Genomic DNA, 22,411 nt, shown 5'->3' with positions numbered 1-22,411 from the left:
GGCAAAGGCTCTCCTTGAGGAGAAAATATAGCTTTAATAACTAGGAATCTGGCTTTTATTGCCTAGTAAAATTGAGAATTTAATACTGAGCATGCTCAGGTTTTTGCACTAAGCATCTCTATGTAATTTAAGGCATCTGCTCTGTAGGTTTATGCACTGTTAACTAACTGCAAACCTCTTTAACAGCTCCCCGACACTGCTGGAAAATCCTGAGGCAGGACAAGGGCAAGTACTGCTGTCATGCCTGATGACTGATGTTGTAAATGGAGTGAGAAAGGCCCTTGCAGGGGGAGCCAGCAAAGCTGACCTAGTGGGAAAAGAGCGTAGGGACAGGCTTCCTCTCAGAGCATGCCAAGAGAGCCATGCTTGGATGCATATGGGGTTCTTTCCAGTTTTGGGAAGGTGCAAAGTGATGCGCTGTGGAAGAAATGGCTCCAAAATCATTAATTAAAGACTGCCCTTCTGGTGCGCCGTATGACCGAGGTACCGTTAAGAGCATGGTTTTGCCAAGGCTTGAGCTTGCTTTGTGCAGATATGGAGTAGATGCTCGGGAAGGACTGTGAGCAAGAAAAGGCTATAAAATATGTCCTTTACAGCGAACAAAAATATTCCAAAAAATGATCAGAGGATAGTAGATTTCCCTGTCCCCTCCTGCTCTTACCCTGAATTCCAATGCGTGAGTGCTCAATCATTTTGAAATGTGAAACACTTCTGCCAGCCGTGAAGCAAAATAACGGGTTTTAGTTAGATGAGAAACAAGAAAACACAACTGAAGACATAAACTTTCAGCAACGAGAGAGAAAATGGCATTAAACATCCGTGTAGCTGAAAGGGGTAGGTGCTAGCCCACTGGTAGCACCTGATTCAGTCCTTGCTCAGATAGCTGAACTAAAGATTTGTACGTGGAAAGCTGCAGTGATCATAACACGGTTAGGGCTCATTAGATGGGTCTTCTTGAGTAACAGGGTAATTTGATTATACATTTGGGAAAGGTGGGAAATAAATTGGATAGAAAGGAAGATCTGTTGTCTCTGGTCAGCCTCAGTGCATCTTTCCTTTTGTCTCTGCAGGTTGAGGACGTTTGGGACCTGCTCAGTGGAAGCGGCCATGTCGCAAGCAACTCACCCACCCACCTTCCTGGTGAATTTCCAACTCCTGAGCATTGTGGTGGTGCTGCTCGTCCATGCAGATGGCATATATGCAGAAAGCCCCAGTGAAGTGCCTGCGAACAAGTCTGAGGAGTGCACGGGCTCGTACATCTGCAAAAGGGGTGTGATTTTACCAATATGGGAACCACAAGACCCCTCGTTCGGTGACAAAATAGCTCGGGCAACAGTGTATTTTGTAGCGATGGTGTACATGTTCCTGGGAGTATCCATCATAGCTGACCGCTTCATGTCCTCCATCGAAGTCATTACATCCCAAGAGCGGGAAATAACCATCAAGAAGCCCAACGGCGAGACCAGCAAAACCACAGTGAGGATCTGGAATGAGACCGTTTCCAACCTCACGTTGATGGCCTTGGGCTCATCCGCTCCCGAGATCCTTCTGTCCGTTATCGAAGTGTGTGGTCACGGCTTCACAGCAGGGGACTTGGGGCCAAGCACAATTGTTGGAAGTGCTGCGTTTAACATGTTTGTCATCATTGCAATCTGTGTTTATGTTGTTCCTGATGGAGAGATAAGGAAGATCAAGCACTTGCGAGTGTTTTTTGTTACAGCGGCCTGGAGCATCTTTGCCTACACTTGGCTTTACATTATTTTATCTGTGTCTTCTCCTGGTGTTGTGGAGGTTTGGGAAGGCTTGCTCACCTTCTTCTTCTTCCCTATCTGTGTGGTGTTTGCCTGGATAGCTGACAGGAGACTTTTATTTTACAAGTATGTATACAAGAAATATCGAGCTGGCAAGCAGAGAGGTATGATTATTGAGCATGAGGGTGACCGGCCCTCCTCCAAAGCTGATATTGAGATGGATGGAAAGGTTGCTAATTCTCACGTGGAGAACTTTTTGGATGGGACACTGGTGTTGGAGGTGGATGAAAAAGACCAGGATGATGAGGAAGCCAGGAGAGAAATGGCTCGGATCCTGAAGGAGCTGAAACAAAAACACCCCGACAAAGAAATTGAGCAGCTTATAGAGTTGGCCAACTACCAGGTCCTAAGTCAGCAGCAGAAGAGCAGGGCCTTTTACCGCATCCAGGCCACTCGGCTCATGACAGGAGCTGGCAACATCTTGAAGAGACATGCTGCAGACCAGGCCCGCAAAGCCGTCAGCATGCATGAAGTCAACAGTGAGATGGCAGAAAACGATCCCATCAGCAAGCTCTACTTTGAGCAGGGTACCTACCAGTGTCTGGAGAACTGTGGCACTGTCGCCCTGACCATCATTCGCCGGGGCGGCGACTTGACCAACACGGTGTACGTTGACTTCCGGACAGAGGATGGGACAGCCAATGCTGGCTCTGACTATGAATTCACTGAAGGGACAGTGGTCTTCAAGCCTGGAGAGACCCAGAAGGAGATCCGTGTTGGCATAATCGATGATGACATATTTGAGGAGGATGAGAATTTCCTGGTCCATCTCAGCAATGTCCGCGTGAGCACTGAGGCCTCAGATGAGGGCATTCTTGAGGCCACTCGTGTCTCAACGCTTGCCTGCCTGGGCTCACCGTCTACTGCCACTGTCACCATCTTTGACGATGACCATGCTGGCATCTTCACCTTTGAGGAACCAGTAACACATGTCAGCGAGAGTGTGGGGACCATGGAAGTGAAAGTGTTGCGAACCTCCGGCGCGCGAGGAAATGTTATTGTGCCCTATAAAACCATTGAAGGCTCAGCCAAAGGTGGAGGAGAGGACTTTGAAGACACCTGCGGGGAGCTGGAGTTCCAGAACGATGAGATAGTGTAAGTGAAGGTTTCATTTGTTACTTACAGTCTGTCATTCTCCTGAAATTAAATGCACGTGGCTACCAGAGCTGCACTGGAGGTGTGTGGGTGCCAGTGAGTTGCAGCAAGCTGTGAATGGTCTTGCGTGCTTTAGGGAGCCTGAAATGCCATGTTCCTGCCTTGCTAGCAGATCAGACAGTGGCAGCTGCTCAGGGGCACTCCACCCCAGATGGAACTGGTTTGTGAGGCCAGCTTCCCACCTTCTACCCGTGAGCCGAGCAGATCTCTGTAGTCTTGGCTCTACAGCGTAGGAGAGAACACCACTGAGCTGGCTGTTACCTCCATCCCCAGGCAGTCACCTGTCTAAATCAAGTGTGTGAATTGTGGTAACCACTTCCCTTTGACTGAGCTCACTTGGGACTGGAACACAGTCTGTTCCACTGATACTTGCTTTCAGTTGGCTTTGGAGAAAGCCACCTCTTCCTTCTCCTTTTCTAAGGGCCTGGGTGACTGTCTAGTGCATGCCCCGAAAAACTGTTGTCATGTAGAGAAGCTTCATGGTTAGAATGCAACTGGAGCCATGTCTGTCTGTTTGCAAATAAAAAAATAATAATAATAATAAAAAAAAAAAAAGGAAGCTGAAAGCTGGTGGAGGCTAGTCCTGAGTAGCGCTAGGCAACAGGTGGAAAAACTGTGCTGTATCCTTGTTTATCACATTTTATGGAGAATGTCAGTCAGCCCAGTAAATCACAGTTGAAAACATCTACACTTGGCTATGTTTTAAATATATTTTCTTGCTCAGCTGTGGCTCTGGGAGAGAAAAAGCTGGGACTTGCATTGCTCCAGCCTCAGGCTCTTCCTACAGTCAAGTCTGTGCCTACAGACCAGGCCCTGCCAACTGTAGACTCAGTAGCAAAAAAAACTGAGTAGGACTTGGAGCAGTCCCTGATAAAGGGCACTCTGTGTCAAGAGACCTAAAAGGTGGCTTGGCTGTTGCATCTTTTACAGCTGGTCTCTCAGGAGCCAGGGCAGACCAAAGATGGGGGTGGAGAGCGGGCCTTATGCTCTGGCCATTATTCGTACCTGCTCCATGTGTACAGGGAGAAACACAAAACTCCTGGAAGCAGGAATATGTCATTCTGAGGCAGGGTATTAGACCACTCGGTGCTTCAAATTCTCAGAAATAATTGAGCAAGAACTTCACAGCTCCAGCATTTTGGAGGCCAGAACGTGCATGTTGCTCTTGCTAGGGTCAAGAGCGCACAATGTGCTATTATTCCTGGTCTGCACTCCTGAACGATAACTGTAGTAGACAGGAACTCAGTTATTTGATTTGATTTGAATTTTTTTTTCCTTGTGAGGGAAGCAGGAAGGTGTCTGTAGAGATGCAATGAACTAGGCTATAAGGACATCCCCCGAAGGCTCTTTACTTTTTAACCAGGTCACTCTCTGCTAGCAAAACTGGGCTGCCATCAGGAAGACCTTGATGTTTGATTTCAGTTCCCCCGAGATGCGGCGTGATTACGTGGCTCTGAGGCTGCACTCAGAGGGGCTCGGGCTTCCCCCTTGTCCTAGAGCCAGCACTCTTGATGAGATATCTCAGATATCTGATGGGGGGCTGGGCTGTACGGTGGCGCTGCTTTCCCTCTGCCGGCACGGCACCAGGTCCCGCCGTGCTGCTGCTGGTGGGCATTGAACTCTTTGCTGTCAACGTTTGTCAGCAGCGTAGCAAGCAGGGGGTGTGCTGGAAGTGGGCTGGCCACATCCTGTCAGGGCTGTACCCTGGCCTCTCGGGGAGTGCTGGTGTGCTCTCCCCGCTGCAAGCCTCTCCCTTCCTTTTCTAACTGGCTATCTGCATGTGCACGCCAAGCAAGATATGGGGAAAACAGCTTTCTTAGAAAACCGAGCATGGTTTATTGGGTGCAGATGCCAGGGCATTGCCATCATGTCTCTATTGTCTTTAAACCATCTTCCCCCAGTACTGCCGGGAGGGAGGGACAGTACGTGGGAAGCACCAGTGTGCACTTTAGGACTTGGCAGCCTGGAGCAGAAGAGAGCTCGGTGGATGGAGTGAGAGGAGGTGGCAGCTGCAGGACCATGTGTTTACCAAGGGGCTTGTTCAATTCAGATGGGAGAAGACACACACGTACCTTAGTACTCTGGGAGAAGGATGCCAGTGATTTTACAATTTGCCATCTGCCCACGTGTCCGGCAGGTAGTAGGCATCCATCTAACACGTAGCTGCTACAGATCCTGTTCAGGTGTCGGATGGCATGAGCTGACTTGCAGAAGAGTTCCCACAAGTCCACGTCTGCCTGGGTGCAAGTTCCGGACAGCCCTGCAGCACAAAGGCAGCGTGGTCCTGAAGCTGAGGTGCTGCTTAGGAGCATCCTCACTTGCCTCCCTGAAACTGCCTGCTATTCCTGATAGGAACAGAGAAGATGTGCTAGCACAATATGTGAACTATAGAGTTAAAGTCTGTTTGCCACGTCATTGTTAGTGTTGTGCTTCAGCTAGATCTTAGCTATGTAGAATTGTGCAATTCTGCAGCATATTTGACTCAATAAAGTTCTAAAACTTCAATATTTCCCATGCTCTGGTGGCCAAGAGATTGCCTTGCTGCCCTTTCTAAAGGTCTTCAGTGCCTCTTCAGCTCTGCCATTCTAGGCTGTATCGATCAGCTCTATAAAATTGAGCAAGATATGTTTCTCTGGGACTCTAACAATGAAGGTAGGGCAAGTGCAGAAGGACAGAAAGATGAAAGAAAAATGTGTGCAAGTCTCTATCATTAGAGGGCTTGCTTGCTGGTAAGACTCAGGAAAATTAGGAACTGCTGGGAGGGCGCTGATCTTCTGGAGATCTTCCTCCACTTCCTAAAAGGCCCAATTACATAACATGCTATTTGTTCACAGAGTCCAGAGAGAGTTTCCCATTTTGCAATCTGTTGATGTCTCCTTTCCCAGAATACACAAAATAGCAATGTAAGTGCTGAAGAGATGTACAAAAAGAGATGTACAGTGGAGAAGCTGTTGGTCTCCCTGTGGAAGACTTTATCCTGACACTGCCCTGTAGCCTCTTGGAGTGATGTTTTTCTGTTCCTTGCTCCTGAAGCACAGCTTGTGTGTTCAATGAGTGCATGTTAACAAGTGAAAGAAACAGCATGTAATTGTGTTTTGTAAAAGGATTAGGTGGGTTTGTACAGCAGATCATTCCAAGCTACGTGGGAAAGCTATAGATATCCAAATTGTGTCTCAGCAAGGCCAGCATCCCGGTGATGCTGCACAGGCACCTGGGGCTCCAAGACATCTATGGGTGCTAAGATGTAAGTTTAGGAGAGACCCTCTCCTCTGGTGCCATCCTTAGCAAGGTGATTCTGTCTTTGCCTTGCATCTCTGTTAATGATTAAAGATTTCTTGATGAGAAGATGAACTACTAAGATGTGTAGTTACAGGCGCTTCCTGCCCACCCATCTGCCCCAGGTGTCGTAATCACAAAAGAGGTCAGTGGTTCGTCTGGCCAATGTGTTTTTATCTCCTGATCAAATGCCAAATAGTTCAAAAGAAGTCCATCCTCCTGTCTGGGAGGAGGAAGCAATCTTTACCCCAGCTGATGGCATCTTTCCGCCTTGCTGTCTTGAAACATCAGGAGGTGCATCTCTTCCAGAGATGACTGCAAAGAGGTATGAAAACTGTGTGTTCTTTCATGGTCAAGAAATAGCAGCTTCCCTCGAGCTGACATCGCAGCTAGAGAGCTATTACAACCTGCACTCTGTATGTCTGCCCCCACACACCACGAGCAGAAAAGTTTTTACTGCATTAAAAAGTCGGTGAGGAAGACGTTATGTAAAATTATATAGCTAACAGATTGTATTGTTACTTCACCTATAAGGTTACACCTGTAAATGCATCATCAATCTTATGTTAATACATCTTGCTGTATTAATACATAAAACACATAGTTTAGCTGTTTTTATACAAGGTGTCTGCTGCAGGCTTAGGGAGTGAAATTCTTGGCCCGTCGTATATGACTCGTCCGAGCCAGCTTTGGCATTTCTCTGGAAGCATAGTTCTAGGAGTCAAATGCTAGCAGTGACACAAACACCAGCTAAACCGTATGTTTTTTATGGAAAATGTCCCCGGAGATCACATAGCCTCCCTCCCAAGAGCTCTTTAAAAATGTCGATGTCAATAAATATAGATTGTGGCGGGGGGAACCAAGCAGTACTGCTTTTTTAAGTTCCCCTTTTCTTTTCCAGAAGAAGTTGGGTGAGGTATTTCTACAGAAATAGCAAAAAGTAAAATCCTGACTCAGCCCTGGGACCTCTCTAGCTCAGTTTTGCATCCACGGCTTGCAGCTTCAAAGGAAAAATGAAACCTCCAGCACAGCCAGCCTTGCATTAGGACTCGGTCGAGGAGAGGGGAGCATCCCAATGTGGCAGAGACTGGTGTAAACTAGGCTGAAGGAGAAGTAAGCAAGCATTCCCCTTTCACCAACAGCTGGTTGTCCCCTCTCCAAGAGGGAAAGATGCAGCTGTAATGGGGTGCGCTCTCACTTCTATTTCTCCTCTCTGTTCACACAATGTTTAGTCTTTCCCGGACACTCCTAAACCGTCTTAATTGGTCTTAATGTTTTCCACCCATGGGCGTCTCTTTTAAACTGCTGTGCTCTTGTCTCAGTTGCACCCAGGGAAATAAGGCCGCATGGTGGTCACAGGCCTTCCCATTTCCCCTGCACCCGGCTGCCTGCAAGTGCTTAAAAGCTAATTCTTGGGTGCATAACTGAAGAATAACCACAAATGGTGACCCCACGATGTGGTGTTCGCTGCTTTACACCTTATGGATTGATACCTCAATGCAGGAGGAAGAAACCAAACAGGCCTGAAATATTTTCTTCAGGGGGATCGACCTGAATTTTGGCTTCCCATTGTGTTTAGGGCAGTCTGAGCCTTCCAACACCAAGCAGAAAAGCAAAGCAGTTTGGGGCTAGGTTGTTTGGCATGAAAAATAAAAAGGAAATTCACTACCACAGGAAGACTATGTGAGTGCCCACAGTACCTACAGCTTCATCAGTCAGGAAGCCTGGCCTGGTCTGAGGATGGAAAAACCCTGAGGGTGGCAATTCCTCTTACAGTGTCTCGCAGAGAGGATGGAAAAAGAAATGCTGCTTGGGGCTTCAAGGAACAGAGAGATGCTGTCTGCAGTTGAAATCCTGCGATGTACAGGGCTGGGTGCTGGATTTCAGTTTCTCGGATGCCTCAGAAGAACCACGGAAGGTCTGAGCTTGGAAATTACACGTGCAGTGGTGAGCTTCCAGCTGCACACTGGATGGGCACATTTAGACCTGGCTTGCACTTGCTATTCTCGTGTGCATGCAAGCCGGCCATGGAGTGATGTGGACACCACATGTATATGCACAGGCTGAAAAAAAAAAAACGTTCCCAGGTCTCAAGCCTGCAATGTACATTCGCAGAACTGTGTCTCTGTGTGTCTTATGAGCTGATCTGATCCTCCCCAGAGTAAAGCCAGTGGGTGTGCTCCTGCGGCAAGTCATCACAGCATTGTAGGACAAGCCCTGCCTGTGGCTTGCCCGGGGAGGGTGAGCATGGGACGCAGTCTGTGCTGCTTGCCCAAATAAGTCATTTTGCGTGTGCATGAGATCTAGGAACTTGATTTGATGGTGTCCCCTGTGGAGGGGATTAGGCAGCGAGCCTGTGTTACTGGATGAAGCAAGTTGTACCAGCACGTCACTTGGGGGGACAGGGGGAAAGAGGGGTGAGGACAGGAGTGGTTAGCTCTCGCTGAAGAACTGATACAGTTTTTGTCCTTGAAAAACCAATGTTTCCTTATTTGTAATGAGCTGTTGTTGGCAATTTACCGCTGCCAGCTGCATCTCTGTGGTTGATTAAGGGAGCTTGGATCTTAAATATGTAATAACTCTCTGAAAGCCATTGAGAGGCAGTTATTAGCTTCATCAGGGCTTGCGTACACATCCGCTGTGCTCCTTTATGAAAAGGCTACCTATTAAATGCATTGTAGTAATTTATAAAACGCAAGATCTAGGCTTGTTTTAAGAAATTAAAGCAGCAATCCTACCAAAGCCTGTTGGTGTGGGAAAGAGTTACCCTGGTGAACAGCACAGCTCCTCAGTTCCTTGCTGGGGAGGCAAGACCAGGGGGCAGAAGAAGCCCCGTCCCACTTTGCAGTCTCCTTTGCTTCCCTGGCATATGCTTGAGCACTGCTGGCAGTGGCACTGCACCAGCTGTGGCATGCAGGTCTTATTGACAGAGCAGGGACCCATCCCTCTCCCTCCTGTGCACACTTGGCAAGTCCTCGAGCAGCGAAAGGTAAATGCAAACCAAAAAAGTGTGCAGGACCCTGATGCAAGCGCCGAGTTCAAGTTGTTCCCCTGCCTTGGGAATCGGCCTTCTTCCCTCTGACACTTTGCCTCCAGGTCTGACCTCAGCGGATGGCACTTAAGTAGTTTTGTGGGCTTAAATCAAGACAGAGAGAACAAAAAGCAGGCAGCTGACCACATCCAAGCACTTGTGCAGATGGGCAGAGAAGCACCTGCCACCATCTGAAGCCAAGTGGAGCAGAGAAGCTGGACCTGCAGACAAGCAACCAAGTCAGAAACAGACCCCCAGCCTGGTCTTGCTGAACCACCTTATCTCTACAGCACTCCCAGGTCAGGAGCTTTGATTAAAGGTTGGTCTTTCACAGCCACGGTGTTAGTGAAGGTCGTGTGGCCTCGCTACGCTGGAAGTGGTGGGTATGCTCTCTGCTCTGCCACGGGCATGGTTGCAGTGAAGGTCCCTTCTCCACACCAAACACCATCGAGCCTGAGGGCATCTGGGGAGATATCAAAAAGTCTGCTAATAATGCTTCTGACACTGACATCGGTGGCATTGCGCTGGCTTCCAAGAATGGTGATGCTGGATGCTGGGCGACAACAAATAATAATGGCATTCTCCGCTTTAAAAATATCTTCGTGTAAGGGAAAAAATATTCCCACTGCTGTGCAAGTGAGAGGGTGACCAGCATGTGCCTCCACTGTCCAGTCCCTATATGGCTCCATTTCCATAGTGCCTGGATGCCTTCCTACACAATCCAAGCGACAATTAAATGCGCCTGGCAGTGGGAAATAGCACTGATGAAGAACCAGGGCACAGACTGGAATCCCCGCGATCGGAGCAAAACCCTTTCCAGAGGATGTCCTCCCAGTGCAGATGCTCTCAGCCCTTCAGTTTATGCCTGCCCTTTCTCCCCAGCACTTGCCCCTGAGCACACGAGAGATAAGGGCAAGAAACTTGCCTGGAGACTGCAGACGCTGTGCTCCAAGATGCACTGGTTTCATTGGGAACGATGAAGATCTGAGATGAGACATCTTTGGCTCGTGCAGGTGGGGAGCAGGGCTCACCTGGCACCAGAGCCTGCAGAGGGCTTTGCATTTGCTTAGTTCAGTAGATCTGCATTCACACTTCAGGCCTGCTTGTTGAAATTTATGTTCCTCCTTAGTGACTGGATGTGTGATGGGACCTAGGGGGATAAGCTATCACTCCTACACAGGGAAAAAATAATATAAACAAAGTCAGTATTAATGGCCCAGGCACAAATGATCCTACCACAGGGGAAAGGGAGGGAAGTGTAACAGGAGATTTACCTGACTCACGAGCTCTCCAGTGACCTGGAACTTGGAAAGAATCATACCAAAAAAATAAAAACCACAGAAAATAGGTCAGCTGAGTAGGGAAGAGTGTAATGGAGCAGCATGGGTGTGTCAGGTCGGAGTAAGGTTGGGCAGGAGCCGGCCAAGAATTAGATGAGAAGATGTCCTGCCCACACCTTAGTGCAGAGGGAGAAGGGGAAGGGAGCTGAACATCACACCCCACTGAGAAGCATAATTCTCCTTGGATGTGCTTCGGTCTGTGCTCATGGAGCCATCAGAAGACAACCTCCAGGAAGCCCACAGGTGGAGGATGGAGATAATATAACCCACCTGTCCTCAGAGTGAGTATAGATACATTGAGCCTCCTGGTGGTAGGGGAATGCCCAAGGGGCTCTCAGAGCTGCTTGCAGTCCATTTGGAAATTTTCCTGGGTGAGAGGTGAGATCTGCGGGCAAGCTCCAGAGCTGCCTTCAGCAGCAGTTCAGCCAGATTATGTCTGCTTCTGTACCTGGAGGAGCTTTGAATAAATCAACACATTTGTAAGTACCTTGAAGATAACGAGGAGATGAATAACAGCCAGCAGAGATTTGTCAAGAACAAATCTTATCAAGCCAACCTAATTTCCTTTTATGCCAGGTTTTTGGGTGCAGGAGAAGCAGCAGTTGTCACGTAACTCAGCTTCAGAAGGGCTTTTCATGCTGCCTAGTTTAGTGCTGCTGGGAGGAAGTGCTGGCTAAATGGGCCACTGGGGTGATGGGGTCAAACCTGTCTGAAAAGAGAAACATGGTACTGGACGGGAGCGAAAAGGCATTTGGCAGGTGCTCGTGTTGAAATGGAGCTTGTTGGGAGCAGAAAGTAAAAGTTTGTTGAAGTGTGCAGATAGCATGGACAGGTTGGAAGCGTTATCAAAGCCAGCATGGGGATTTAGAGAGAGAGGCTGGGAAATGGGCTGAGAGGAAGCAGGATGCTGTAAAGACAAGTGCTTGTGCAAGAACTGTCCCAAGCACAAATTTAAGTGGGAGGGGAGCAACTGAGGCAGGGGCTGCCATCGTGACCCAGCAGCCAAATCTGAGCTCACAATGTCATGCTTTTGCAATGAATGAGGCCGACGTCATCCTAGAGATATTCACGAGCTCCAGAAGAAGCTGGGGAGAGTCCAGAGGAAAGTGCAGAAAATGACTGGTGGTCTGAGAAATGTGACCCACAGAGAGAGTCTGCAAGAACTCAGACTGTTTAATTTAGACAGCAGCCTAAGGAAGAGCTAAGCCTTGAGCTATGTAAAGGGCAATCTATGTCTGCAGGGTCTTGAGGCAGCAGTGGAGGCAATTCAGATTAGACAGGAAGGAATTTCCTCCAAGTACGTATGGGTCCACCCAGGAGTAGCCTGGGGGCGTGGGTAACTTCTGTCAACAGCAGAGGTCAATGTAGAGGCACTGGTTGAAGATTTACTGGAGATGCTCAGTGTGTTGTCTCTTTTAGGACAGCATTGGGTCAGGTGAGGTCTTGGGAACTCTCTCTCTCCTGTTTTTCTGTGATAGCCAGGCAAAAGCAACCATGGTGTGAGCTGCACTTTGGGCAGGTGGCTTCCGTCCTGCGTGGTCTTCTGCTGCAAACGGGTGGCGGGGTAACATGCAAAGCAACCTACAGATGAAGCAAAGATTGAACACGTTCACACACATGCAACCTTCAGAGCTTCCCCGTGGCCACCCCATCTGGGCCCTTTGCTCACAACAACTATCTGGGACAGGGCCGGTGCTCGCCTGCCGGCTGTCTCCTTTGCTAATAATTAGCTGCAATCCAGGCTTCCCTGCAGGAGAGCCCCGTCCCCGTGGGGGAAGAAGCAAGGCTGCACGGATTAAGGAAGCTAATTAGCAGGAAAGAGAGCATTGGTGCTGAAGCCCCAACAGCCAACTTTGAAATCTAGATAAGGGAGCAGTATTTAATTATATACAATTAAAGCACCGCGTGTCAGCCCCCTGAGAACTGGCGGTCTTGGAGAGCCCTCCCGAAGGTGCTAATGAACAGACCTGAAGGTGGTGGTGGTGGATGAGGGGATATGCATTTGAAACTTCACCTGGCAAGCATATCTGATTAGAAGACCTTGGAAAATTCCACTGGGATACCAGCTCCTTATTTCTGTGGTATCCTCCCTCTGCTGGAGCAGGTAATGGGAATCCAATCCCATAGAGGGGTTAAATGGGGGGATTGCTCTGCTCCTCTGACACCTAAACACTGAGTGATGGAAACGTGATGAAGAGGAGACAAGGCTATCCTGAAAACATAAGGGAAATTGGAGAAGATCACAGGTATACTTGGCCTGAGGCAGAGAACAGCCTTTGGCCTTTTCTCCCAATGCTCAGGAGAAGCCAAACTGCAGGAGACAAAGCTCCTGTGCCTGTCAGACAGGGCCTCCTGGCATCTCCAGGGAGCACCACGCCGATGTTCCCCTTTGCTCCACGGTTCTGCAAGGTTCTCTGAGGTTATTTTCCCACGAGTTTGCTCAAGCCACTAACACAGCTACTTCCCCTTTGCCTTCTGAGCACAAATAGCCCCTGACCTCTGATCCCTTACCTTGCCCTCTCCATGCTAGGAAGGCAGTTTGCTTTCCCTGAAAAGTGCCTGCCTTGTGTTCAGATGCTGGCTGTTGTGCTCTGGGCTAGCAGAGCCAGTAAGCTTTGTGGGCGGCAAGAGCAGCTTTTACCCCAAAGGTGCTTCTGGGTATTAGTGTAGTAAAAAAAGATGAGGAAGGAAAGCTTGGATGGATCTGTATCATCTGGCAGAGAACTGCAGAGCCAACCTGAAGTTTTCTAAAAATCCTCTCCCTCAGCAACTACGTACAAACCCTTAAGAAAGGCTTTAGCTCACCCTTGGGTGTGAAAGGAGGTGGTGCCTGTTTTAATTAGCAAATATGAAGTGCCTGAAGGCAGTAGGTTTGAAAAGCACAAGCAAAACCCTCGAGCTCCCTTTCCTGCATCCTTGTCTCCTGGTATTCCCCTCTCTGTCCTGGTCTTTGTCTCCAGTTCCTTCCAGGTCCATGTGCAGAACCTGTGGGTCACATTTGCAATGCTGTCACAGACAGCTTCCCTGGTGGTTTGGTTGCTTAAATCTCACAAGAGCTGCAAGCGATGCCAATGCCATGAGGTTTATTTTATTTGTCTGAGTGTTTCTGGTGATGTTTTCCTTTGCAGTGCCAAGAGCTAAACCCTCAGGGGGTTCTTCACTCATTGTGTTTTAGGTGAAAATTAAATTTCTTGTTGAATCCCAGAGCTCCCAGAGTTGGGGTTTTAAGAAAAATGTTGAATAGAATCCAGAGAGCCCTGTCTGGCCCTTGCTGTGCCAGGGGAGAATTTGCTGTGTTTCTTGGGGGAGAATTGTTCTCTATTCTCCACCCTGCAGAGCTGAAAGGGAAGGTGAGAGGCTCCTCAGTGCCAGTTTTCCTGGGCCTAGAATGAATGAGTGCCTTGGTCTCTTGCGAATATACAAACAGATTTCTACAAAGCACTTGCTAATGAACTGAAACAGCAGTTTGTCCTTTCAGTGATTTGCAGGGAGTCAGTAAAAGACTCGACCTGGGGAGCTCGTTACGCTGCTGAAGCAGTGCATTTTTAGTGGAGATCCTGGGATGCTGTTGGAGAGGTTTGGCAGCACAGGGAGGAGACCTGTGAGAGCAGACATCGATCGCCTCCATGCCAGGCTGTGCTGGTGAGGGCGGCTTTGATTCTCAGCCCTGATCATTGTAATCTCATGGCAAGGCTAATTGCATGCTGGGACCATCTGTGGCCGGGTCTCGGGTGCAAATTGGAGGAGAGGAGAGTCCATCAACAGGGTGAAGGCAGCACCACAGCAGCCTACCTGGACCCTTTGCCATGCGCGCGGTACAAAACAGAGACCTGGAAAATACATGATAAAAAAGGAAAAATCGCATTTGCATGAGAGCTTCCCCCCAGCTGCAAGCGAGTGCTTGCAGAGCTGCAATATGTTTGGGTTCATGTCCAAAAACCCCTTGTCCCACTGAAGCCGAGAGCAAGGATGGGCTGCTGGTGTTAGCGATAGCTACTTGTGAAAAGCTGCTGGGCTCTTGCTACAGTAAGAGTTTGACATCCATGTCTTAAATTCACTGAGCCAGTATTGCACAAGTTTCAGCTTCAGTGTGCTTGCAGGGAGAGCTCTGGCTTGGCACTAGGCAGCCTCGGTAAAAGCAATAAGGAAAAGAGAATTCTTCGGGCCTTGCCAAGAAAAATCACCATCAAGGCCAACTTGATTTCAAATGGTGCATGGAAAAGGGAGAGCTAAAGTGGTTTGAACTGTCCTGTTATTGATCAGCGTTTTGGTGCCAACGTAGCCACACTTTGTGTGAGTGGCTATATCCATGTACCCATAAGAGTCAAAAAAAGGAGAAAGGTAATGTGAAAAGCTCCATATTTGCGATTGTGCCTTCTGTCCCAGCTAGAACAGAAGTTTAAAATTACTTTGCTGTAAATCAGGGAAAAATACTGATTTTTGCGAATAGTATTTACCTAGGGAAGAAAGCTTTACTTTTGAGGAAAGTTGCAAGTGCATAAATTAGTTTGGCAGTCTGAAGAAATTAACTGAAGTAAGAATTGTGATTTTTTTTTTTTTAATTTATCGCTTCACAGAAAATTCAAGTTACGGCTTGAAACAAACTTTCATTCGTTGACTCTGGGCACTTAAGCGGGGTCTGAATTTCAGGCTAATGTGTTTTTTTTTTTTAAACAAAAAAAAACAACAAAAAAAACATGGCAGAAGTCAAAGCAATAACACTTCGGGATCTCAATGTCTCTGCAAAAAAAAAAAACAGTAGGTTGAAAAGGTATATATTATGTCGTGCAGCTTGTGCAACAGCTCCTTGCAAGCAGTGAGTTGCATCTAGCACCCTCGTTATGTGACAGAAAATCCTGCAAAGGAGCGTGGAGGAGTTGCAGAGCTGCTTTGCACCCGGAGCTGAGCGTGGTGGTGATGTCCACCAGCAGCTGTGGGGAGTAGGGAACAGAGCCCTTTGGATTGTGGCATGAGCTTTATTCGTTTATCTCCTCTTGAGCCTCGGCACATGTACTAATTAGAGGGGAACTGGTGAGCTCTGCTAACGCATTTGAACGTGGGTAGCTTTAGGCTTGCATTTGGATCATTAAAAATGAAGCAAAAATGATGTTCTCTTTGCACCAGCTGCTGTGAGCAGGGGCCTTGATTTGGCAGCGGTTAGCTCCCCGGCACAACGGCACTAATGACTGCTAACAGGGAAAGAGACGTGTGGCATTAATGCAGTAGGGTGGTGTGGGCCTACTGAATGAAAAGGGCATGCAGAGACTGACCGGGTTGTGAGCTTTCCCCTCGCCCGTGGGTTTTCTCTTCTCTGATTGCCAGGCCCGGTAAACCCCCCAGGGAAGCCCACCTCGTGTCTCCTGAGGATCTTCTCTGCCTGCTGGTGTGTCCAAGCAGCCCAAGTGACACCTGAGTGAGGTTTAATTCTTCACGGTGGGATCTGGCTGCTGGCTGCAGGCAGGCCGTGTTGAGATGGAGGCCATCAGTTTTGAAAAGCCAGTGACAACCTGCGAAGGAAGGCTTCATCTCACAGCTGATCTAAACTATGAGCACGACACAGCTACGTGCGTGGAGGCTGCTCGAGGTGGGCTGCACAGGTCATTTCGGTTACGTCCCTGGGGGACAGGCATTGTACAGGAGTGCTGGTTTTCAATCCTACAACAGCTGGGCCTAAGGAAATGTTTGACTGTGGGTTTTTCTTCAGAAGTTCCTCACTGCAATTTCTCCTCTCAGTGAAAATTGGAAACTTATCACAGAAGCTCACTTGTTTTTCATTTTAAAAAATCTAGAGAAAGAGGAATCACAGAGACTATACAGGGGTATTTGGTTTGTTTTTAGAGAAGACACCTGGGGCAAAATAAAATGTCATCCTTGCCTACTCCTGTTCTCAGAGGCAGAAACCCACATTGCAACACGGACACCAGTGACTTGTAGGAATTTCCTGAGCTGGGCAGGCCCCGTGCCAGGGTCCCGCTGTAGAGGTGAAGTCATATCAGCTGGGGTTCAAATGTGATGGAGGAGGAGGTATGAGTTATGTCAGAGCTTTCATTATCTAATTCCTCATTGTCAACCACCTTCTCTCATCTCCGTACGTAATTGATGTGGTGGCAAATAGTTCTTGCCTTCTGGAAGCTGGCTGCCTTTTGAAATGCTCTCACCAGAGATGTGTTTTTTTCAGGCTTGTACTTCTTCCTCATTATCTTGTCAGCTGGGAGCAGAGTGGAGGAAGGAGAACATATCATCAGGGGAACAGGAGCCTGCTCGCTCTTTGCCCTCTAAATGGGGGTGCCAGGGTTTCGGGAGCAGCTCCTGGCAGGCGGATGGAGAATTCCCATCCCTGGCAGAAGAGGTGTGAGGGTGCTGCAGCCTGGCAGGGGGCAGCCAGCTCAGTGACTGCTGGGGCTGGAAATGCCTTCAAGCAGGAAGGCTTGTGGCTCGTCTTGTGGCTGTTCTCGTTTGTAGGCTTCACGGCTGCTCCTTCAGCAAAGGAGCTCTTTGGAAATCTCAAAGCTATCGGCTGCAGACAAAGGCAGCTCATTTTTTAAACTCTAGTTGAGTATAAAAGAAGAGAAACCTTTTTTTTTTTTTTTTTCCCTCCCCGTAGCTAAACCCCTGGGTTTTATCTGCTGAAATTTCAGAGAGAAAATCCAACTACTAATCCAACCGGTGGCCAGAGATAACCAGGCTTCTGAGGAAGGCAGAAAAGATCACATCTGACAGCAAAATGGCTCTAGAGCAAGTGGGGAAGCTGGGAAGGGTCAGCAGGCATCAAGGTGTCACCACACCATAACCCTATTTTTGCTCCTCTGGGGTTGGAAAACAGAATACTGCCTTCTTCCCAGTCATCTCTTTCCTTTCCTCCTATTGACCTTGTGTCCAAACCCAGCTTCCCCTCTGTCCCCTCCACCCCCTTTTTGCCTGCTCATTTTCAGAGTTTCATGGTCTTGTGCCCCTCCCAGGTCCTGGAGAAGCAGGGTAAGGTGAGGGGGGAGCTGCCAAACTATAAGCTCCCATCTGCAAACCTGTGGATACATAGAAGATGGGTATTTTTAGCAGCGAAGAGAAGTGATTTGCAGACAGTCTGTCTCGAGGTGAAGCGGAGATGCCAGCACTTGAAGGCTGTGCACCCTGACCAGGTGGTTTCCTGGAAGATCTGCTGTGAGGTGCCAGGATAAATGCAGAACCCAGCTGGCAGCGGACCTCACAGGGACACTGTCATACTGCGGGAGCTGGGAGCAGCCCGGGGGCCACTGTCAGGTGCTTTGCACCCTGCATGACCCCTCTATAGTATCCTGGGGAGGATGTAAGGGACTGCCCCAAAGCTTCACTCTCGTGCTCAGAACTAGACAAAAAGCAGCATGTCAGAATTACTGTCTTCACCTTCATCATCTCAAGATGTTTCTGTGGCCAAATATGCACTGTGATGCAGCCCACATAATCATTACCAGCAAAAGCTGTGGTGGTTTATTTTTATTTGTTTATTGTTATTTTAAACTGCAGCTCTCAAGCCAGCCTCTTCTTCCTCGCCGTCACTGCAAAGAGGCTCGTCGTGTTTGATGGTTTCTTCTGCCCCATGAGCTCGCCGTTTGCTGTGGCAAAGCCAGTTGATTTTAGCGGCACTTTGGCATTGATTGAGATCAAAACCTGGGTGGCTGGTGGTTTTGTGACTGTGCTCTGCTGAGATGCAGCGTGAGTTACAGAAAAAGAAACAAAAGAGGGCTTGTGTTTAAATAGAAACAGTTCTCGTGGTTTTGTCACCGCATATGGCAGGACATATGCAGAAATGAATTTGCTGCTGTTTGCCCGGTAACAATAAGCAGGTTGAGGCAGTATGTTAGGTCTCCGAAAAGGAAGCGTGCATTTTCTTTTATGATCTCTTGTTTTAAAAATTCAGATGTTCACTGCTGTTTTCTTGAAACAGAGTTACATGAAGTTAATTGGTAGCAGGGGAGGCATCCAGCCGCAGTGAAAAAGAAGCAGCCTGCCCGGGCAGGATTGGAGTTCATCTGCCTGTCGGGCTGCCTTATGGGACACCTTGTGCAGACTGATCTCTCAATGAGAACCAAGTGTCGTGGGCTCCAGCTCCAGATGAATGCACGCTGGCAAGCCCATTTGACCGGTTTACCATTAACGTTATGGGTGAGCTGTTGGAAGCCTACACAGAGTGGACTGAGAGCAGGGGCGCCTGCTCTTCGCTTCTGAGCATGAAACCATCTCTGTGATGGAGTGCATGGGCTCAGCAGCATGACGGGGAAAGCTGCTGATATCTCAGGCCGAAGATAATGATTCTTCAAGGGCTATGGACCCATTCTCTTCCCCCATATCTGCCACGCTGGTTTTGAAGCCCATGTATCTGCAGTCCTACCTGAGCGTGCATCCCTACCCTGTGGTTCACCCAAGAGGTGATGGCCTTGCCCTCCCACTGGCACAGCAAAGCCAGAATCAGCACCTCTTTCAGTGTCACACTAAACCTGAAAGCTGGGAGGTAGGCAAAAATTTGCCAGCCAGAGGGAGGACAAAGCTGACATCTGGGGTGTTACATTAGCAAACTCTCAGCTAGGAGCAGAGGAGGGCAGCAAGAAACACCTCCATCCTGTTTCTGCAAGCCTGAACACCAGGAAAAAAAAAAAAAAAACACTCCTTGCCAGTGAGCATTGTGCAAAATGCCCTGCCTCTGCCCAGCGGTGCTGCACTTCCAGAGACCCGTGGGTCACCTGATGACTTTGCAATAGTTAACAGAGCTTTATAATTCAGGACGGCATGAGGCAGGGGGCCATCTCTGTGTATTTCCAGGCACTGTTGCAGATGTGGCGGTGAGCGTGGCATGCTCAGACATCCATGGGAAAGCAGAGCTCTTCGCGCAAGCCGCGTGGCAATCATGCCTCAAAGCTGATTGACGATGCGGGCTTGTTAATTTTAACAGAGGTTAATGGATCTCATTGCTAGGAACTTAGCATCCTTTTCTTTGACCATATATAGCCAAGGTATCAACTTACAGGCCTGGGGATTTCAGCTTTCTGTTTAGATTTTAGATGAAAGGCTGCAGTTGGAAGTGATCATTATAAATATTTCCCGCTATCTGGTAGCAGGCTAACTTCAGCCCCTTCTAAGGAATTCACTGGCATTGTCTTTTACAACCGCTGCCCCTGGCAAAGGGCGTTCAAGGGGAGTGTGCCTTGGAGCTGCCTAACCCCACGGTGCGCTGGAGGGACGGGGGCTGAGGCCCCGCATGGCCGTGGAGGACCTCTAACCCCTGTGCCGTGCCGCAGCTCTGTTGCTTTGCTGTGGGACTGCTGCTAGGGCAACGCACGCGTCTGGCATCACGCGCTCCGGCAGCACTCAAGAGCCAAAGAGAGACCATCAGCAGCGCTGCGAGGCTCTCTGCAAGCACCAGGAGAGGGGAAGCCACTGGGATCCAAAATTCTGGGCTTGTGAAGGAGATAGACGCACACGATGAAAAGGGCCACCTGCATCCTTCTCTGGTTTCTCCCGGAGCTGGGGACGGATGCTGTCCATGCGATGGGAATCCAAGGATTCATGGCCACTCCACACAGAAGGGCTAAAAAAAATATAACCGCAGCAAAATCAGTTAGAAATCCTGACTCCTGGGGCCTCTGGAAATTTGTGCCACAGAAATGCTGTACTCTTGTGCAATTTAGTGTCTCTGAAGAAGAATAAATCTGCTTTCAAAAAAATCCATCTGCATATTGCATGTATTTATAGTTTGCTGCAAGCCTTTCCAGTGAGAACTTTTAGAATTTATTTTAAATTAAAGTGACTAGCGTGACATACCACTACTTAGCCTTTTAACAAAAACATTTTAGTCTTATAAATACAGTTGCTATTATTAAACTCCAGGGAAAGCCAGCAAGCTGCTCCAAATAACATCCTTCTGGTTGCCTGCCTGAGCTCTTCTGATGCGCAGAACCAAGGCATTTGAACACCTTGTTGGAGGCCAGGATCGTATTTTCTGCTTCCATGATGGCTGTTGAAGCTTGTTTAAAACTTTTTTTTTTTTTCAATTTCCATTGCGTTATTCCTTATATTGTTTTTCTCCTGGTGGCACTTTCTGGCCTTCTGCCGGGAGGCAGCCAGAGACCTGTCTGTAAGTCAGCTGCTGGGACTGACTCTGAGGATGGCAGACATTATTGTCTGGGTTAGCAGAAGGTAGGGTAATTTCCATGCTTTTCCATGCCTGTAGAATGACATTTTAGGAAATCTCGGTCCCTTTGTTCTATCTGTGTCCATGGCTTTCAGAAATGCCCAGCAGGAGCAGGTTTTGGTACTCCAGTGTAAATAAAACCAAACAAGGTGCCCTCAGAACAGGGGACAGATTTTGACCTGTGATCAGCAAGACACAGGGAGGTCCTCCTTTTTGGGGACCTCCCTTCCTGGGTGACGGGGCAGAGAGTACCCTCAGCAAGTCTGCAAATGGCACAGGACTGGGGGGACTGGCTGATATACCAGGGCGTCGTGCTGGCATCCAGAGGGAGCTCAACAGGCCGGAGAGTTGGGCTGACAGGACCCTCATGAAGTTCAACAAGGAGGAGAAGTGCAAGGCCCTGCACCTACGAAGGAACAACCCCAGGCAGTAGGATGGGCTTTGGCACCCAGCTGGAGAGCAGCTGGGCAGAGAAGGGTCTGGGGGCCTGAACACGAGGCAGTGGTGCGCCCTGTCTGCAAAAAAAAGGCTGACAGCTTCCTGGGCTGCCAGCAGGTGGAGGGAGCTGATGCTTCACCTCTGCTCAGCACTGGTGAGGCCACACCTGGAGCGCTGGGCCCAGGCCTGCACTTCCCAGTACAAGGGAGACCTGGACATACTGGGAAGAATCCAACGTAGGGCTACCAAGTGATGAAGGGGCTGGAGCACATCTCCTATGGGGGGAGCCTGAGTGAGCTGGGGCTGTTCAGCCTGGAGAAAAGGAGGCTTGAGGGGATCTCAGCAGTGTGTATAAATCCCTGAAGGCAGGGTGCAAAGAGGACAGAGCCAGGCTCTGTTCAGCGGTGCCCAGTGCCAGGACAAGAGGCAGTGGGCACAAACTGGAACACAGGAGGTTCCCCCTGACCATCAGGAAGCTCTTCTTCACTGTGTGGGTGACGGAGCCCTGGCACAGGGTGCCCACAGAGGCTGAGAGATCTCCTCCTAGGGGATCTGGATGTGATCCTGGGCAAACAGCTCTGGGTGGCCCTGCTCGAGCAGGGGGTGCACCAGATGGCCCCAGAGGTCCCTTCCCAGCTCAGCTATTCTGGGATTCTCCAATTCCAAGGAACCAAGAGGTTAAAAGGCAGAGAGCCAACAGCTTGGGTTAATCCCATCTCTTAAACATTGGTGTTTGCCCAGTTTGTTCCAAAACCAGAGCTGAGCAGCTCTTCCTCGTGCAGCCTTTAAGTCTGTGTGGCTGCTAAGAGAGGGAGGAGGCAATAAATCACTTCAGCCAAAGGCATGGACCCATCCAGTCACTTAATTAATGAGGGGCTTTCTCCTTATTTGTAACCTCCTTTCAAAGCAAATGAGTGTGACTGGTAATGAAAGGAAACATATGCAATAGTTTAAAAATAGATGTCAGGGTAGTGAGGAAAATCATTGCCCTGCTGTGTGTAGCTGAAGACAGCATTCAGCATATCCCGTTTGCCTGATGCTCTGTGAATGGGAATGAACCTGAATGCATGGGTGCTCCTGCCCCAAAAGTGTCCCTCTGTGTGTTGCCTAAACATAAAAACAGATCTTGCCTTCCTGACTTTACGGGGGGAAATTGAGGCACAGGGATCTGGGACCAGCCCATGGGAAGGTCCTGGTG

General features: G+C 48.9%; 1 protein-coding gene and 2 long non-coding RNA genes across 10 annotated transcripts in view; 2 read left to right on the top strand and 1 right to left on the bottom strand.

Moving 5' to 3' along the window:
• SLC8A1 (solute carrier family 8 member A1) overlaps positions 1 to 22,411 on the top strand; it is a 108,485-nt gene that overhangs the window by 23,167 nt on the left and 62,907 nt on the right. For all 8 annotated transcript variants that reach the window (XM_080584606.1, XM_080584604.1, XM_080584605.1 and 5 more), the window contains exon 2: positions 1,071 to 2,906. In XM_080584606.1, coding sequence (XP_080440732.1) covers positions 1,108 to 2,906 — 1,799 coding nt within the window. In that variant the 5' untranslated portion in view covers positions 1,071 to 1,107. The remainder of the gene's footprint in view (positions 1 to 1,070; positions 2,907 to 22,411) is intronic.
• Positions 1,070 to 15,941, bottom strand: LOC308191785. The gene is made up of 2 exons (XR_013948274.1): positions 10,548 to 15,941; positions 1,070 to 10,445 (listed from the first exon to the last, which is right to left on the bottom strand). It is a non-coding gene; the product is annotated as an uncharacterized lncRNA (long non-coding RNA).
• The window catches only part of LOC308191787, a 32,125-nt gene continuing 20,689 nt past the window's right edge, over positions 10,976 to 22,411 (top strand). Inside the window, exons 1-2 of the long non-coding RNA XR_013948276.1 lie at positions 10,976 to 11,092; positions 15,936 to 22,411. The exon at positions 15,936 to 22,411 is cut by the window's right edge and continues 20,689 nt beyond it. This is a non-coding gene — a long non-coding RNA (uncharacterized lncRNA). The remainder of the gene's footprint in view (positions 11,093 to 15,935) is intronic.

This window comes from Anser brachyrhynchus (assembly GCF_964034855.1).
Source record: "Anser brachyrhynchus genome assembly, chromosome: 3".
Lineage (NCBI taxonomy): Eukaryota > Metazoa > Chordata > Aves > Anseriformes > Anatidae > Anser > Anser brachyrhynchus.
The sequence above is the reverse complement of the archived record's forward strand: the minus strand, read 5'-3'. Positions and strand labels throughout refer to the sequence as shown.